Here is a 17,747-nt window from a genome sequence, read left to right as displayed (position 1 = left end):
AAGATAAACTCAAAATGATCAAGGAATATCGGACAATGGTGAGGCTTCATTATTTGTGTGTGATATTTTTCTGGGGTAAAATAGTTACGTTTCTGGAAGCCCCAGAATGTACACAACTGTTCACATTTTTACTGTCACATTTCACATAGAAGTGAATTGGGTGGCTATAAAGCCACTCAATTGCTTCTGTACACTAGTAATGAAGCCACCCCCACCTGACCCCTCTGGGGTTAGAAGAATGCATGCCTTAGCCCTTCCTTGAAAATTGTCTTTCTCGTACATCACAGGACACAGAGCAGGCCATAATAATGACTGTGGGTTATATGCCACCTATAGGCGAATGAAAATTGGCCGAGCAATCAAACGGGAAGTTCTCCATATAACCCCTCCTACACAGGAAGTACTCAGTTTTTTCGCCAGTGTCTGTAAAGTGCATGTTCACTGAACGTGTGCTGCATATGCCCTGTGAAGCATACTAGGAGGTCTGGAATGACTCCAGAGAGTCAAGGGCCCCAATCTGATGCATTTAAAAAGTTGTTAGCCAAAATGGATGATACCCGAGACTCGCTGGATAAGAAGAATCCTCGTGGTTTTGCCTGTAATGTGGCTTTACCACGCTGGGCCTTGCGTTTTCGAAACCCTGTGCAGTTTGATCTGATCAAGGTGATTCCAAGGTCCAAGGTAGTGGCCCCCATTTTAAAAAGGGGGACATAGTCCGTGAAGGTCTTTAGGACAAGGTCTGCTGTGACGGGTGTAATTTGGTCCCTGGTTGAGTTCAGGGGCCTGCGGCAGAATGGTATGAGTTTCTCTATATGTATAGATCTGTATATGCGAAGGAGTCTGCTGTGGTTGACTGAGAAGACTTCCAGGGGGAGTATCCTCCTCCTTCTCCTTCCACCTCTTCCTCTCATAGGATGCTGCAGCCACCTCTTCCTCTCATAGGATGCTGCAGCCACCTCTTCCTCTCATAGGATGCTGCAGCCACCTCTTCCTCTCATAGGATGCTGCAGCCACCTCTTCCTCTCATAGGATGCTGCAGCCACCTCTTCCTCTCATAGGATGCTGCAGCCACCTCTTCCTCTCATAGGATGCTGCAGCCACCTCTTCCTCTCATAGGATGCTGCAGCCACCTCTTCCTCTCATAGGATGCTGCAGCCACCTCTTCCTCTCATAGGATGCTGCAGCCACCTCTTCCTCTCATAGGATGCTGCAGCCACCTCTTCCTCTCATAGGATGCTGCAGCCACCTCTTCCTCTCATAGGATGCTGCAGCCACCTCTTCCTCTCATAGGATGCTGCAGCCACCTCTTCCTCTCATAGGATGCTGCAGCCACCTCTTCCTCTCATAGGATGCTGCAGCCACCTCTTCCTCTCATAGGATGCTGCAGCCACCTCTTCCTCTCTTCAGTGGACTGCATTGGAGTGTTATTTACTAGCCTAGGCGAAGTTTATCCTGCATTGTGCCTACTGCCAGTGCGTCCCCTTCGACATACTTAACTAAGGATCTTGTATCAGCCTTAGCAGGGTTAGAAGACAAGATTGCTGGGATGGTTGCATCGGTGGCTCGAGGGTAAAAAGTGTTAAAGATCCCCATCTTTGGACCCACCAGTCCTTGAACAAGATTGGTTGGAACCTGAGGATGAAGATGCAGTAGAGGATCTTGAAGAGGGGTTGGCTATTCATTCTCTGTCAGAGGAGTCACAGCCTGATGAGAAGCAGGGGAGTTTCTGCTTCTTAATCACAGAGGTTATTGGTTAAGACCCTCACTGATATGGTGTGGTCAGGTTTCAAGTTACCCCCAGTAGAGGCATCTGAGGTCTCCTGTTCTTCTTTGGGCTCATTGAAGCCGCCCTCAAAGTATTCAGGCATTTCTGGTGCCTCCTCTTTTTGGAATAAGTTATGTATGCTGACTCTCTTCTGTCTCCTATGGAGAAGTTTGTTAGAAACTGGGCTATGCCAGGGGTAGACGCAACTTTGTCTTCCCTGTATAAGCATTTAACGTGTCCTATGGATAATGCCCAGGTGTTTAAGGATCCGGCAGATAAGAAATTATAATCACTCCTCAAGGCTTCTTTCTTCCTGGCAGGGGCTTCCACGCAACCAGCGGTTTCTGCTATCGGTATCTATCAGAGTCTGAATGTGTTGAGCAGGTGGTTAAAAGACCATCTTACTTTGAGGATAGGGTTGTGGATTTGGCAGATTTATCACAGGCCTTGTGTTTTGCAGTTGATGACATTAAAGACTTGATTCAGCAGATCTCTCGCATGTCCCTTCTGTCGGTACACATGCGCATAATCTTGCGGTTAAAGAGTTGGGTGATGGAAGCTACCATGCAAAAGATTGGCTGGTGTTCCCTTTCATGAAAACGTTTGTTTGGGGAGGACCTAGACAAGTATATCCAGAAGATTTCAGGGACAAAAAGTATGCTTTTACCCTTTAAGAGAAAGTCCAAACGTTCAACCTTTAAGGGTCCAGGCACTTCAGTGGTTTGTGCTTCTTCCGTTTGGCAACCATTTTTACCATACACAGGGCTCTGCATCTAGGGGAAAATTTCAGGGCCAGAAGAAACCCTGGGTGCAGAAGCTCGCCAGGTCAGATTCTAAATCTGCCTCATGAAGGGTGCCCCCACTTATGCAGGTGGGGGGAAGACTTTTGTTTTTTGTGGAAATCTGGAAAGAGCTGATCCAGGACAAGTGGGTCACTGCTACAGTTGCTCAGGGGTACAAACTGGAGTTTTTGGGGATTACTACTCCTCGTTTCTTAAGGTCCAGTGTACCTACAAATCCATTGAGAAGGAATTTTTTGTTTTAGGCACTTAACCGGCTGTTGTCCCAGGGCGTGATTGTGGAGGTTCCAGTGGATAAAAAGTTCCAGGGATTTTATTCAAATCTATTCACCAAATCCGAATGAGGGTTCAAGGCCTATTCTAGACTTAGAGGCTGAACCGGTTCCTAAAGATGCCTTCATTTCGGATGGAGTCAGTCTAGTCACTAGTCGCATCTTTACAAGAGGGAAACTTTCTAGTGTCCAGACATCAATGACGCATACCTTCATGTGCCAGTATTTCCAGCTCATCAAAAGTTTCTGTGGTTTGCGATAGAAACTCGACATTTTTAGTTTGTGGCACTACCTTTTGGGCTAGTCACTGCTCCTTGAGTGTTTACAAATATTCAGGCTCCAGTTCTGGGGCTGCTCAGAAATCGGGGATTATCGATTTTGTGATATCTGGACAATTTACTGCTCAGGGGTCAGTTGGGTTCAATCCTGAGAAATTGTGGTCCTTGAGATTCATATTCTGGAATGCTTAGGCTGGGTGCACAACTTTGAGAAGTCTGCCCTGGAGCCAGTACAGGGTCTGGAGTATTTGGGGTAGTCCTAGACACTGTCCAGGTAAATGTGTTTCTGCCTCCAGGAAAGAGCTGTGCCCTGAGAGATCCGGTTCAGAGTTTGAGGAGCAGGAAGTAGCCTTCTGTTCGTCTCTGCATGAGGTTACTGGGGAAGATGGTACCCTATGCTTCGTTCCACTCAAGACCTTTTGAAGAGAAATATTCTGTTGGCATAGAACAAAAAGATTCCAGCAGTGAATTACTGCATGTCATTGTTCCCCCTGGGTGCTGCAAAGCTTGAATTGGTGGTTGGAAGCACGGATTTTGGAAAAGGGAAGATCTTTCCCACCTGTGATTTGGAAGCTGGTAACAACTGATGCCAGCCTCTTGGATTGAGGGGCTGTTCTAGAAGGGACCACAGTCTAGGGGACGTGGTCGCTGCAGGAAAAGATCCTTCCCATCAATATTCTGAAGCTTTGGGTGGTGTGGCTTGCCCTAAGATCTTGGATGACCAGGCTTCACGGTTGGCCAGTCAGGGTCCAAGTCCGACAATACTTGGGCAGTGGAATACATAAACCACCAAGGTGGTGCCAAGAGCTGGAGGGCTCAGGAGGAGGTTAATCTCATTCTGGCTTGGGCAGAAGGGCATATTCCATTTCTGTCAGCAGAATTCATTCCATGGATAGAGAATTGGTAGGCGGACTACCTCAGTTATCGGCGGTTGTTTTCGGGGAAATGGGCTCTTCATATCGAGATGTTCTAGGCAATTACTAGCATTGGGGGTACCCGGACGTTGATCTATTGGCTGGACAGGTTTGTGTACCCGGACCCCAATAGGGGTATATGCCTTGGTGATACTATGGGATCAGTTTTCCCTAATCTATGCCTTTCCCCTGATTCAGCTGCTCTCGCGGCTATTACACAGTATTTGAGACAAGGTGATTCTGGTGATTTTAGTGGCACTAGCCTGGCCCAGTAGGTGTTTGTACACGGACATTATCAGGTTAGCAGTGGGTGATACTTGGCCTCTGCCAGATCAGTCAGACCTGATGTCTCGGGAACCTATATTGCACCCAGCTTTACGGCCGCTGAATTTAACGGCATGGCTGTTGAGACCCAAATCTTCAAGGATAGCGAAGTGTCAAATTCACTTATCAACACAATGTTGACCTATTGCTTCTCACTCTTTCGTATTATATATATTTTTTTTTTTTTTCTTTACAGGGAGTAATGCGTACTGTTCTTCCTGTCAGACAGCCCCTCTATTCTTGGTAGTTGAACTTGGTCTTGGCAGTTTTACAGAAACCACCGTCTGAACCTATCAGGGAGATTATATTCTGCTAACTCAGTAGGTTCTGTTTTTGGTGGCAATCCCCTCTGCAAGAAGGGCATCGGAGTTGGCAGCTTTCTTGTAGGGGACCATTTTTTGGTTTTGCATCAGGACAAGGTGGTGTTATGGCCTCATCTGTCCTTTTTGCCAAAGGTGGTTTTTTGCCTTCATTCTTTCTTAGGCCTCTATCGGCAAAAAGATCTTTGCATGCCGTGGATGTAGTTCAGTCAATGAGAGACTTTTTGAGAATGACCGCATAGATTAGAAAGAGTGATACCTTGTTTATTTTGCCGCAAGGTCCCAGCAGAGGACAGGCGGCACACAGACCAACTATTTAAGTGGGTTAGTCAGGCCTATGGCTTGAGTAGCAAGGTTCCACACTTGCAGGTGAAAGCATACTCTACCCGGAGTTTGGGGGCATCTTGGGCTATACGCCAGCAGGCATCAGTTGCTCAGGTGTGCAAGGCTGCTACATGGTCTTCTCTTCATACATTCACAAGGTTTTACCAGGTGGATGCCAGTCATGGAGGATTCTGCTTTTGGCTGCATTGTTTTATGTATAGCTGAATAGCTCCCTTTTGGTATGTTGGCGGCGGTTATTATGATGTCACCCACCCCTCAAGGTTATTGCTTTGGGATGTCCCACATAGTCCTTATTATGGCCTGCTCTGTGTCCCGTGATGTACTCAAAGAAATGGATTTTACAGGTAAGTATGTAGAAAAAACCCAATTTTTAACAAATGGTTGTGAGATCTAGCCAGAGATAGTTTGGGGGGGGGGGGGTCAAATTGTAACTGCACCAAAGGTAAGTAGCCGGCCTCTAAATTAGGAGTTCTGGCTTACCCTTTAATTTAACTTACTTAATTCAGGTAATTGATTATACACATTTAGGCCAGAAACTGCCAGGCAACTGGGGATTTCCAGAGTAAGGTCAGCAATGGCAAACCTTGATGATTCTCAGTGCAGCTTTCCATTAATGCTCCTGTAAGCTACTGTTTCTGCAGAAAGTGGCAGGGGTTTATGTACAATGTACTGAATGACTAAGCATGGAAAGAATGGGGTTCAGAAGAGGGAAAAGTCTTGTGAGGAAATGAATCACAGATGTGTCTATGCTCACGATGCTGTGCACACAAAACTCAGCATTTTGTAGTAAACTGGAGAACTGTTTGTTGTGTAGGCCCCAGTCTTAATCACCTGTTCTTTCCATTGCATGGAAGCCATAATTGCTTTTTGGTTCACTATACAAAAAAGATGATAGGTGTCCTCTTCCTGCTTTTTAGGTTGAGACAGAACTGAAATCGATCTGTAATGACATTCTGGATGTTCTGGACAAACATCTCATTCCAGCTGCAAACAGTGGAGAGTCTAAGGTTTTTTACTATAAAATGTAAGTTCCATTTTTTTTTTTCTTTTCAACTTTGTGATTATGTAAATTGTATCCGCCTGGAAATACTTTCTGCTGTTGGAGCACACCTTCTTTTCCAATAAACTGATGCAATTAAATATTTTCTAAGGTCTGAATCACACTTTTGATTTGTGGTCATGCACAAGTTCCTGCAACACATGAGTTAGTGCAATGCATTGTCATTTGTGTGTTTGTAGAGTATTACTTTTCAAAAGGGTCAAGTCTGGTTTTTGAACACATTGAGGTGCATGTCCCTCCACTGGCTCCTGCTCACCCAACGAATAAAATTTAGGATACTTGCAACAACTTTGACCACATATTTACTTCTGAGCCCTGTAGTGGCATAGGGGATCAGAGAATGGAATCCCTGTCTTCAGCAGGGGGCATCTGACCATTCCTGATGTGTCATACTGGAGATACTGTTGAAGGTTGCAGTACTGGAATAGAGGGGAGATAGGAGGCACATGCCAGAGATGTTTTTATAATTGCTCAGAATGCTTTCATCTTAAAGTTGTAGTAACTTTTTTTTTTTCAAATTTTACCTATAGATAAGCTTATAATAAAGATTACCTGTAGGTAAAATGAATATCCCCTAAATGTGAATTTTTTAAGCTGGTGCATGCACTCTGAAGGAACAGCATATCCATGCCGTTCCTTTAGAACTGTGTGCCGTGGCCTGGGACTTAGAAGGGAGACAGATGAAGATGGAAGCCTTGACAGCTCAGGTGCCGGAGGGTTCATTTAAGGTAAGTTTTTTTTTTTACATAATGTGCTAGTATGCAAAAAAATATTCTAAAGAATAAATTAAAAAAAACATATTTTATTTATACAATGTTAAAGACATGTAGTTACAAAGTATGGCGGTATCATCAAACATGATTTTACAATAAATGGAGGCAGCAGTATGAATGCATATATTTGCACTTGCAGTCCCCTGCAAGGTAAGCGGAAGTAGGACTAGTCACCAGTGGTCTCCCTGCAGCTGATCTTTCTATGTTACTGATTTTAAAGGCTCTCTGCTCTTTCCTTCCTTATCGGCTCAGAGACAGCGGCGAGAGCCGTCGGCTCAGAGACAGCGGCGAGAGCCGTCGGCTCCTGCTGCTGTCAATCACAATCAGAGAGGAGGGAGTGGGGGATCAGGGTTGAGCTATGCTCTGTGTGTCAATGGACACACACAGCCGGTTCAGGAGTGAGCACGCATGGGTACTTCCATAGCAATATGAAGGGGAGCCTAGACAGTAGTGCTGGTGGGGAATCCAAGAGGAGGATCAAGGCTGCTCTGTGCAGAACCATTGCACATAGGTAAGTAACATGTTAAAAAATAAATGAATAAAACCTGATCCTTTTACTACCACTTCAAAATTCCTTGATGGAAATGGCCATTTTGGTAGTGACCGTTTTTGCTTAATCGTTTTAAAGCCTCCAGCAAGAATGGTAAGCAACACATTAGTGACATCATCAGATCTCCCAAAGCTAGCAGTCAGAGGCAGCAGTACCGTAGAGCCTGCACTGGAAATGTACAGCTATTTAGGACAAAAGGTTGAATTTTCATGGTACTGCCTAGACTCCATTATCATTTGTAAATCTTCCATGTAAGGCAGTTTATCATCTCTTGAGGAGTTGGGTCCACTTTAAAGAATTGCATGCCCTAAAAAATCAAAGTAAAGGTTTGTATATCTAGGCACCTCTTAATTGTCAGCAGTTTTCAGTCTACATACAGTATACAGTCTGATTGTACAAACTCCTTTAGTCCTGCCATCAACTATGTAATACTAGGGTTTACCTGATTGGTCACAAATGGAATGGATTGTTAGGTTTGTCCTTCTTTCATAGCTTTGGTAAATCTATAGGAGATTGCGCAATCCAATTGTAGAACTCAGCCCAAGTACAGAGAACATGGCAGTATCAGGGTTGACTTTGTATAAATGAGAATGTGGAAATGTTCTAACATCCTAACATACAATGGTTCTTAAATATTTAAACCTGTCATTAGGTTTTACATTTCATGGCTGGTAAGAGACCTAAATGTGCTTACTAATATTTGAATTTAAAATGTATGTGCAACCTGGCAGGCTTGAGCAATGGTAGATGACATGTCATGCAAAGAAGCTGCTAATCCCATGTAGACAATACTCTGTTAGGTAAAGTGGTTTAAGGAGAAAAAGCTGAGAAAAACCCTCCATTATATTGGCTTGCATATGGAGAATTGATGCTTGCTATCTTCAAAGCTGTGTCTGACCTTCTGTAGCTTGGGGCCCATCCTTGAGGGTAAGCAATTCAGCCTGGACATTTACACATGGTGGAGAAATCAGGCAGTGAACAAAGATGTTTGCACTATGGACCCAGTTTGATTACCAACTTTATTATTTGAAGTGTTGTTTTTGATTGATTTTTATTTTATTTGAATTTATGCTTTGTTGCCTTTATCACCATTTAAAGTGCACTGGGTGATTTATGTTTAGAATTGGACATTTGAAACCTGTTGACCTTTATTGTATTTGATACATTGCACATACCATATTAGGAATTAATACATATTTTACATGGTTTAGGAAGCGCTGCACGTTGGTGTTTTGGGGGTTTTTTTTGTGGAGCGTGAAAAGCACTTGGGGTGTGATGGCATTATCTCCAATTAGTGTTTTTTTTTGTTTGTGTTTTTTTTTTTCTTGCATTTTACTGCACAGTGAAATACATTTTGTGTAGCCGAGTTGTTCTGATAGTGGGGGGCTATATAAATGGCATAAATGGGCACTTCTGACACTCTATCCCCAAGTTATCCCCTGATTTTGTTAACCAGAACACCTGGAAGTAGTCTGTCTGCAGGGGCTCCTTTTGTTTCACAATGGTAGCTTTAAAAAAAAGATTGATATGGGTGCTTTCTGCTTGCTAGAAAAGCATTAATCTCAGTTTGTCACTATAAGAAAAACAGGATATACTCAATAATCATTTTTTTTTTCTTTAACACCTTCCTACCCAGCCTATAGCAGATTGAAGGCCGGGCGGGATGCTCCTTCGGAGTGGACATTGTATGACGTCCTGTTAGAACAGTACCGCTCATGGAGCTGCGCAGTGGCACAATCCATCACAGGCTCTGTCCATGGAATACAGATCACTACACCAGCCCGTTGCCAGTGTCATGTGATCGCTGAGACCAATCACCACAAATCGCATAACAATTTTATACAATGGATGGTTTCCTTTCATGCCATCCATTGTATGCAATTGTGTTGTGATTGGTCAAAGCAGTCACATGGTACAGACAGGGCCAATCACAACCCATCTGTATCATGTGATGAGCTTTGACCAACCACAGCTAATCACAACTAAAGACTGAATTGGTTTCATTCAGTAAAATTGGTTGCTAAGATCAGTAAAGTACATTGGTATTAGCAATAGTGTTAAGCAAAAATTCTGATCACTTGCTCAGAGTATTACAATGTTATTATACAGGATTTATATAGCGCCAACAGTTTGCTCAGCACTTTACATTATAATGGAGATTATTACTATTGTATTGCTCTAGTCAGTGTATTGAAAAACAAATAGTAAAAAGTAACAGCTTATTTATTTTTTTAACACATACTGTTGCCAGTGTCCCTGGTCACCACCACAGTGCTGTACTGAACTTTTGACAATATGTCAAAAAAGAGGCTTTTTTTTTTTTTCTTTTCAAAAAATTGTAACAACTTACAACTTCCGAAAACTCACCATGCCTCTTATTAAATACCTATTTTCCAAAAATGGGTCATTTTGGGGGTATTTGTACTATCCTGGAGTTTTCGGGCCTCAAGAAATGAGATTGGCTGTCAGTACATCAGGATTGATTGTCAGAGATATAGATATATATAGATATATATATATAGATATATAGATATATATATATAGATATATATATATATAGATAGATATATATATATATATATATATATATATATATATGCGCCATAGTTTGTGGACTGTATAACTTTTCTACACACTAAATAATATACACTCATTTGGGGTACTTTCTAAATAGAAATGTAGCAGAATAAATTTTGACCTAAATTTATGAAGAAAGGCGATTTGCTAAATTTTATAACTGAAACAAAATAACCCATTTTGGTGATTAAATACCACCAAAAGAGAGCTTTATTTGTGTGAAAAAAATAGTAACTTTTTTTTTATGGGTGTTAATGTTGCATGACTGCGCAATTCAAATTGCGACAACCCTGAAAGCTGAAGATTGGGCAGGAAGGAGGTAAAAGTGCTCGCTATTGAAGTGGTTAAAAGTCCAATGCTGCCTGGTGACAGTTTATGTACTCATAGTATATCTCACATTAGAGGATATTTTTAGATGTAATTATTATTTAAATACTTTTTTTTTTTTTTTCTTTTTTAAATTAAGGCATAACGTATTTTATATTCTTTAGGAAAGGGGACTACCACCGATATCTGGCGGAGTTTGCCATTGGCAATGACCGGAAGGAGGCTGCAGAGAATAGCTTGGTAGCTTATAAGGCTGCAAGTGATATTGCAATGACAGAACTTCCTCCAACACATCCCATTCGTTTAGGCCTCGCACTCAATTTCTCCGTGTTTTACTATGAAATTCTTAATTCCCCTGACCGTGCATGCAGGTAAGAATGACACTGACAAAGGGAACTTTGTATTTTTATAGTTTTTGCTTCCTGCCTACTAGTACTTCTTACTGATTTGTGCGCTGCATATGTGTTGGTGTGCGTTAATGAACAATACAAAGCAGAGGTGAAAAGCCCATATACTAGTACAAAAAAATAAATAATTCAATAATATAAATGCATGAACAGTGGTAATGTGACAATCCCATCTAGAAACAAGTCTATATTATTATTATTTTTTTTTTTTTTGTCTAGGCATCGTATTTTAAAGTGCTAGGTCATTTAAAGCGTCGAACTCATGTAGACATAGGCGCATTAATTCTATAATCAGACTTTGGTTGCCTTGGTAGCTCTATATACCTAAGCACAAATTAAATGTTAGGTGACACTTCATTTTAACAAGTCAGGGTTTAAAGATTAAGGCAACTTTGAACACAAAAGTGAGAGGTAAATGATAAGTTATTAAATATTACTTGTCAGTTGCATAAAGCAGATGGGGCTCATTCACACCAGTGTACAATTTGCTGTGTTCTGATTCGTAATTTATATTGGTCTAAGCACAGCAGTGTTATGAGCCCATGTACAAAAGTTAGTTTTGGGCAGTAACTTTTACCTGCATAAACAAAAGCTTGAAAAATCGATTGTATTGTGGCCAAATTTTTACCCTGTACACCCGTAAAATCTCATGCTTATATGTGTACAGTGAATTGGACCCTAGTGCTCATGATTATATGTGTACAGTGAATTGGACCCTAGTGCTCATGATTATATGTGTACAGTGAATTGGACCCTAGTGCTCATGATTATATGTGTACAGTGAATTGGACCCTAGTGCTCATGATTATATGTGTACAGTGAATTGGACCCTAGTGCTCATGATTATATGTGTACAGTGAATTGGACCCTGCTGCTACTGCTAAGGGCCACCTTGTCAGAAGTAAGTAATCGGTAACCTGCACAGATAAGGAATATTGCTGCACGTCTCGGTATCTTTTTATTGAAACATTAAAATGACATCACAGGTATGACAGAAACATTAAAAAGGTGACGTGTTTCGCCCTAAGTTTAGCGATTACCCAAACTTCATAGGCCACCAAGATTCATGAGATGCACTGAATTGCATGTGTATTAGTTCCTCCTAAGATAGATACAGAAAATGGAGCAGTGACTTTGTATCTTGATGAAAAGTAGTTTGTTGTTTGTGAAATTGCAATAATGCAAAGCAGTCAAGACTTGTGAGCTTCACTAACAATGGCCTGTTTAATAAAGGTTGGCAAAAGCAGCATTCGATGATGCAATTGCAGAACTGGACACACTGAGCGAAGAAAGTTACAAGGACTCTACGCTCATCATGCAATTGTTACGTGATAATCTGACACTATGGACTTCAGATATGCAAGGAGATGGTAAGTGTCTTTGTACATCAAAATGTTTTCGTTCTGCATCTTATGGAGAAGAGGTTCGGGAAGGCTAAAAATCTTTTACATTTTATCTCCCATCAAGCAGGTGCTGGCTTTTCTTGATTGCTATGCCGCGACACTACAAGCCAGACAGGGATTTACTGCAAATAGTATTGAACGTTAACACCAATCCAAAAGACTTCAAGGGATTTCTTTTTGTAGGAACAGTAGTGTTTTTAACCCCATAACTACAGGCCAACACTTTGAAAAGCTAGCACCCTCCTTGTAGATGTACACCTTTTATAAAGTGATTTCTTTATGCTTCCATTCACATACTGTCCATTAATCTCATTCATCTGCTTTCCAGCTGTGATCTTTGTCACATGACAGTGGTTTCTAAACGCCACTTTTTTATAACATTCTCTTTCTTGAATGCCAAATCCACCCAAATTTTCCCAGCTTTGAGTTCACTCATTTGCAGCTTCTTGTATTTCTTTAAAGTCCACGATGACAATAGCTTCTAGTGGAAGTTTTTCCATCCCAACAAAGCTGGGCTCTTTAAAGGAAGAAACTGGCATGGAAAGAAATCTGAGGGATGTCATTGCTTACCATCTCCCTAGAATGCTAGTTGCTTGACTGTCCTGGTTTTAGTCGTTTGTATTGACTCTTGAGCAAACGTCAGCAGATGATAGGACAGTCTACCGAGTTTCTCAGGGTTTGTTCTTTCTAGAGACTGTAGTGGTGTGTTGTCTGTGTTTTTGCTTTTTTTTTTTTGTTTGTTTGTTTTTTGGGGTGGGGGTTAACCCCTGGCTCTGACCGTAGCCATGCAAAAGTTCAATGCTAGAGTTAATTGGCAATTGTAAGGCCAATTCTTGTGAGCTCCAGAGCTAGCATAGGATTTAAGTGTTTCTGCATCTATGGCTACACTGTAAGACAAACCGAGACTGCTACACCATGCCTTTTTAAACTTGTGTAAAAAGGTAACTGTCTATACCAGTGATTCTCAAACTTTGTTTTTTTTAGTCACAGCACCCTCTAAATTTATTGACAGTTTTGAGACACCCCATTCTAAAATGTAAAAACTTCAAATCGTTTTACATAATGCGTCAATTTTCACACACACAGGACATTAGAATTGATTTATTCTTACTAATCAAATACACTTTTGCACAATGGTACTGACTAGTATTCCAGTGTTTCTCTTCTCCCTCAGTCTTTCCCCATCACTGAGCTAATGTGACCCCAACACTGATGGAGAGGGGCAGGGGAGGATCAAACAAGAATACTGTGCAGACAACATCCCCATATACTGATTTCATTGGCTGTTGGGATGCTGGTCATAATGGGGCACAATGAAAACTTGTGGCTTTGTGTAACTAAAAGGCAGGCTTGATCTGCGTGTATATAATTTTTAGGCTTTTTGCCAAGGCACCTCTGAAGAAACCTCAAGACACCCCGGTTGAAAAGGGCTGTCTAGAACAGTGGTTGTCCTCAAATGCGGCCCATGACCTCACCAGAGGGCCGCACATAATGTTCAATATAGGTAATGCTTCAGAGGACTGTCAAACTGCAGACCTAATAAAGGAAATGAGGGTCAGAGTGTGGACAGCTGCATTTGTGGTGGGGATATGCTGCAGAAGACAGTACAAAACTGGGAGGATGTTAAATGAGGTCAGTAGAGACCAATGTGATTACTCTAAGTGCTCATACTACAAACTGCTGAGGTCCGAGGACTGCACATCATATACCAAAGGGCCAAAGGTTTGGCACCAGGGGGTCTAGAATGTTGGCAGAAAAGCTGTGTTTAAATTTTTTTTTTTTTTTTTTTTTTTTTTTTTTAACAAAAGCAACTTTTAAATCCATATACTTGGTGACCTTTTTGTGGATATCCAACCTTCGGTCTGAGGTTTATGTAGTAAAGTGACTGTAGGATTTCAGACATCACATGGCCTCAAATGCAAAGTAGTAAAACGGGCAACACTGAAGAAATTCATTCAGCGTTGAGTTCTGTCTTCATCCATCACTGGGCTGCTGTCTTTTGGTTTTCTTATGCTTTTAACATCACCACATGATCTTGTTCTTCCCTTTTTATGTAGATTCCTAAAGGAAAATCCACGTGTCCCTTTCCTAAATATTCTTTGTAAGTTGCTGTAATGACTTCCTCACAACAGCCTTGTTTTTCTGTGTCCACTTAACCATTGCATCTGTCTGCTCCGTGTGATCGTTCCACTTGAAGCTGATCAGTTGTAGCTTTAACAATGGATGTCCCCATGTTCGGGCATGGCATCACCACTACTGATCTCTTTAATTGTGCTTTTAACTTGTTAACCAACTATAGACAGCAGCGCATGCCTCTGAAGAAAAGGGCAATTTGCCTTCAGGCAACTGAAATAATATGTTGTGAATTCTGGCTTAGTGTTTAGTCTTGTTTGGATAAGTGTGTTTACCCCTTTCCCTGCCTAATAAAACATTGGATTAACATTTACTAACACTATAAATTATGAATGCCAACCTGTTGGGAAAACAGCCTTCTGTGCCATAGGCTCTAGTGATGTTTTTTGTTTGCAGTCCTCTGCGGTTGCCTTTTGGTTTCATTTGCAGATTTTTAACGCTTGATGGACTAATAAACATGTAAAAGTTGCATGATATACAGAAGGGTATTGTTACATTTTGAAATATTGAGATAGCCAAGCTTTAGTTTTTAGTTTTGTTTTTTTTTTTGTTTTGTTTTTTACTTTTAAAAGCCCATGCCCACTGGGCTTAACAAAAGCTGCTTCTACAGGTTTGCCTGTACATAGTTACATAGTTAGTCTGGCTGAAAAAATACAAAAGTTCAACCGTAGAAAAAAAAAAAATGTATAATCCTATACCCACAGTTGATCCAGAGGAAGGCAAAAAAACCCCAGCAAAGCATGATCCAATTTGCTCCTGCAGGGGAAAGAAGTTCCTTCCTGATCTCCCGAGAGGCAATCAGATATTCCCTGGATCAACTTTACCTATAAATGTTAGTATCCAGTTATATTCTGTGTATCTAGGAAAGAATCCAAGCCTTTTTTGAAGCAAACAGGACATTTAGAGGCATATTCTGAGCTCCGTGTTCTAGAGGCAGAAAAAAAAAAACTTCTGGTTTTCAGTGCCTACAAACCGCATCCAGAACATGTCAGTCCTGAATTTTTTTTTTTGGTTTCCCCTTATTGTGGTAATGTAATAATAATATAAATAAAAAAAGCATAGGAGTCTTCTGAGACATGAGCAATCAGGTCTTGTTAAACTGCTTTATACAGCAGGAATCCTTTCACAGGGTTCTCATCAGAATAGGGTTGTTGGGCTAGAGGTGTAGAGATGTAGGTTTGAAAGATTCAGATCGCTGTATATGGTCCTAACAGATCATTTTGCATAGGTATAACACGGTCATGTGAATGCACATAGGAGAACCCCAGACCATCTTCCCACAACTAAACTAATCCACCAATCTGATGTTTTGCTGGTTCTGTTGGCCTTTTCAGAGTCTTTCAAGGAAATTTCTTTCATTTTAGGGGTTTGGAATGCACTTGAAATTTTTTATTTTTTCTATTTAATGTATGCTGGCATAAACGTGCAATCCTAATCTTGAAGATATTTGGAGATTTTACCAGCTCCACTGACCATGCTCCTCTGTAAGTCTAAGTTTAGATGTAAAAAAAAAAGTCAGCATAAGGGATGTTACTTTTTACGTGGCATGTCCCTTGTGCTGGTAATTTCAGTCATGGTGTGGAAGTCTGTCCTGTGCCTCCTTTCCACAGCTATTATCTTCTTGTGCTGAACATATACTCCTCGAGTGAACAAGGCTGCTTGTCGAAATGCATTAGCTTGCTTTTTATGTCACTCATGTATAAATAATAAAAAATATCTTCATATGGTCTTCGGAGTTGCCAGCTTTCTGTGTCCATATTGCATCCAGTGGTTGGAGGGCACTATAGATCCTATGCACCCATGTTTGGATTCCTCCACTTAATTGGAGGTGTGTTATCCTGTGAGCGTTGCTCTTGTTTCTTTGTCTTCGTGCCCAGTCACACTGCTGTGATTTGCGGATTGAAATCGTACCTAATGAATGTAAATATCAGTGTCTTAACACGTGCGATTTGCTGCAGCGCGATATCTAAAGTAGTTCTTGCTGTACTTTTTCTGCAGTTTTGTTTTGCAAGAAATTGTTAAAAATCTTCACAAGGAGCAATAAAGAGTTCAGAAATTGCACACAAATCGCGCAATTTTAAATTGCAACAGTGTGACTGATTGCTTAGACTTAAAGTATCTTTAAACTTGAAACAAAAAAAAATACTACAGCTTTAAAAATAAAAAGCATATACCCAGTGAGGTGACCGGCAGGTGATAGACATGGAACAAGCCCTCTTACATGAGTTGTACTGGTCTCTCTGCAGTCTTCTCTGCATCTATCCAAAGTGCTGAATTTATAAAGTTTGTCAGAGTTCAGAATAAAGGGTCATAGAGCTGAAATTACATGCTGCCCAGCTCAGTGAGGCGCGCTCCCCTATCAGTCTGCTGGACGTCCCTCCCCATTTTTCTCAGGAAACTTGTCAGAAGTGATTCATGCTGATAGAGGAACAAAGCAACAGACCGAAATGACATTGAGTGCTCTTATTGAGACAAGGGATATGCTTTGCTCATATTTCATGTCTGAGGGTTACAACCACTTTAACCCCTTCACGCCGGCCGCACGCAAAGGTGCAGCCTCCTGGCGTCTGGGCCTAGATGCCGAGCGGCCGCACATTTGCGTTCATGTAAGAAAAATATGCGCTGAGAACGTGCGCTCCAGCACATGTGAGGTACTCACGAAAAGGTCTCGGTTCGCTCTTTCGAACGGGACCTTTCCCGATCATGTGACGTGACGTCACAGTGGCCACATGACACTAAGCCCAGCCCACCTCCCAGCGCAGGAACTCCTCTTCGGGACAATCCGGCGTGAAGGGGTTAAGCAGTTGTGCAACATGTGACCCATTACAGCGAAGCACCATCCACTCGCCTTGCCCTGCAGACTGTAGCAATGGAATAGGAGTTACATGATCGCTGCAAATAATGATTAAAAAGGCATTTATTCAGTTATGTTTTGGCTGGTTTTACTATGAATTGTCTGTTTACGGTGTGTTTAATAAAACAGAATTGCGGAAGGTTCAGCTTTTTCTTAAGATGGTAAGGAAAGGTATTTTGTCTGAAGATGGCAGTGCAGGATGATCACTGAATGAGCAAACGGTTGTACGTACAGTGGACATAATTAAAGCTGGCTGTAGATGGATCAAAATTCAGCTAGTCTCTGCTGAACCGGCCAAATTTCGATCCTTTTGTGGCCATCCCTGTTCAACAGAAGTCAGTCGAATGATGGAAATATTTTTGTCAATCATAGACTACTGCAGTTTTGTTAGACTACGTCTTGTGGGGGTATTACTCATCCTTTTTTTGTTTTTGTGGATTTTGTTTGTTCTGAATGAAGAAATAAATATGATCCATGGCCAGCTTTCCAATAAATTACTTTTATTCATTTTTTTTCACCAATAAGATGAAACTGTTTTCTAATAACTAATTCTTCATCTGATTTGTTCAGGTTCTACCGTAGTTTACCTCTGATTCTTCAGAAGATGATTGGGTTGTTTCTAGACGTTTTAGTTACTAGTGGTTG

At 41.4% G+C, this 17,747-nt stretch overlaps 1 protein-coding gene across 2 annotated transcripts in view; it reads left to right on the top strand.

Annotated features, from left to right (window-relative positions):
• The window catches only part of YWHAE (tyrosine 3-monooxygenase/tryptophan 5-monooxygenase activation protein epsilon), a 54,333-nt gene that overhangs the window by 32,597 nt on the left and 3,989 nt on the right, over positions 1 to 17,747 (top strand). Inside the window, exons 2-6 of one of the 2 annotated variants that reach the window (XM_089683736.1) lie at positions 1 to 38; positions 5,936 to 6,042; positions 10,470 to 10,676; positions 11,946 to 12,082; positions 14,173 to 14,216. The exon at positions 1 to 38 is cut by the window's left edge and continues 162 nt beyond it. In XM_089683736.1, coding sequence (XP_089539862.1) covers positions 1 to 38; positions 5,936 to 6,042; positions 10,470 to 10,676; positions 11,946 to 12,082; positions 14,173 to 14,180 — 497 coding nt within the window. In that variant the 3' untranslated portion in view covers positions 14,181 to 14,216. The remainder of the gene's footprint in view (positions 39 to 5,935; positions 6,043 to 10,469; positions 10,677 to 11,945; positions 12,083 to 14,172; positions 14,217 to 17,747) is intronic. The other variant, XM_089683735.1, reaches the window with a different exon arrangement.

Source organism: Staurois parvus, unplaced genomic scaffold, assembly GCF_062004578.1.
Source record: "Staurois parvus isolate SC_StPar_1 unplaced genomic scaffold, SC_StPar_1.0 ptg000321l, whole genome shotgun sequence".
In the NCBI taxonomy this organism is placed as follows: domain Eukaryota; kingdom Metazoa; phylum Chordata; class Amphibia; order Anura; family Ranidae; genus Staurois; species Staurois parvus.
The sequence above is the reverse complement of the archived record's forward strand: the minus strand, read 5'-3'. Positions and strand labels throughout refer to the sequence as shown.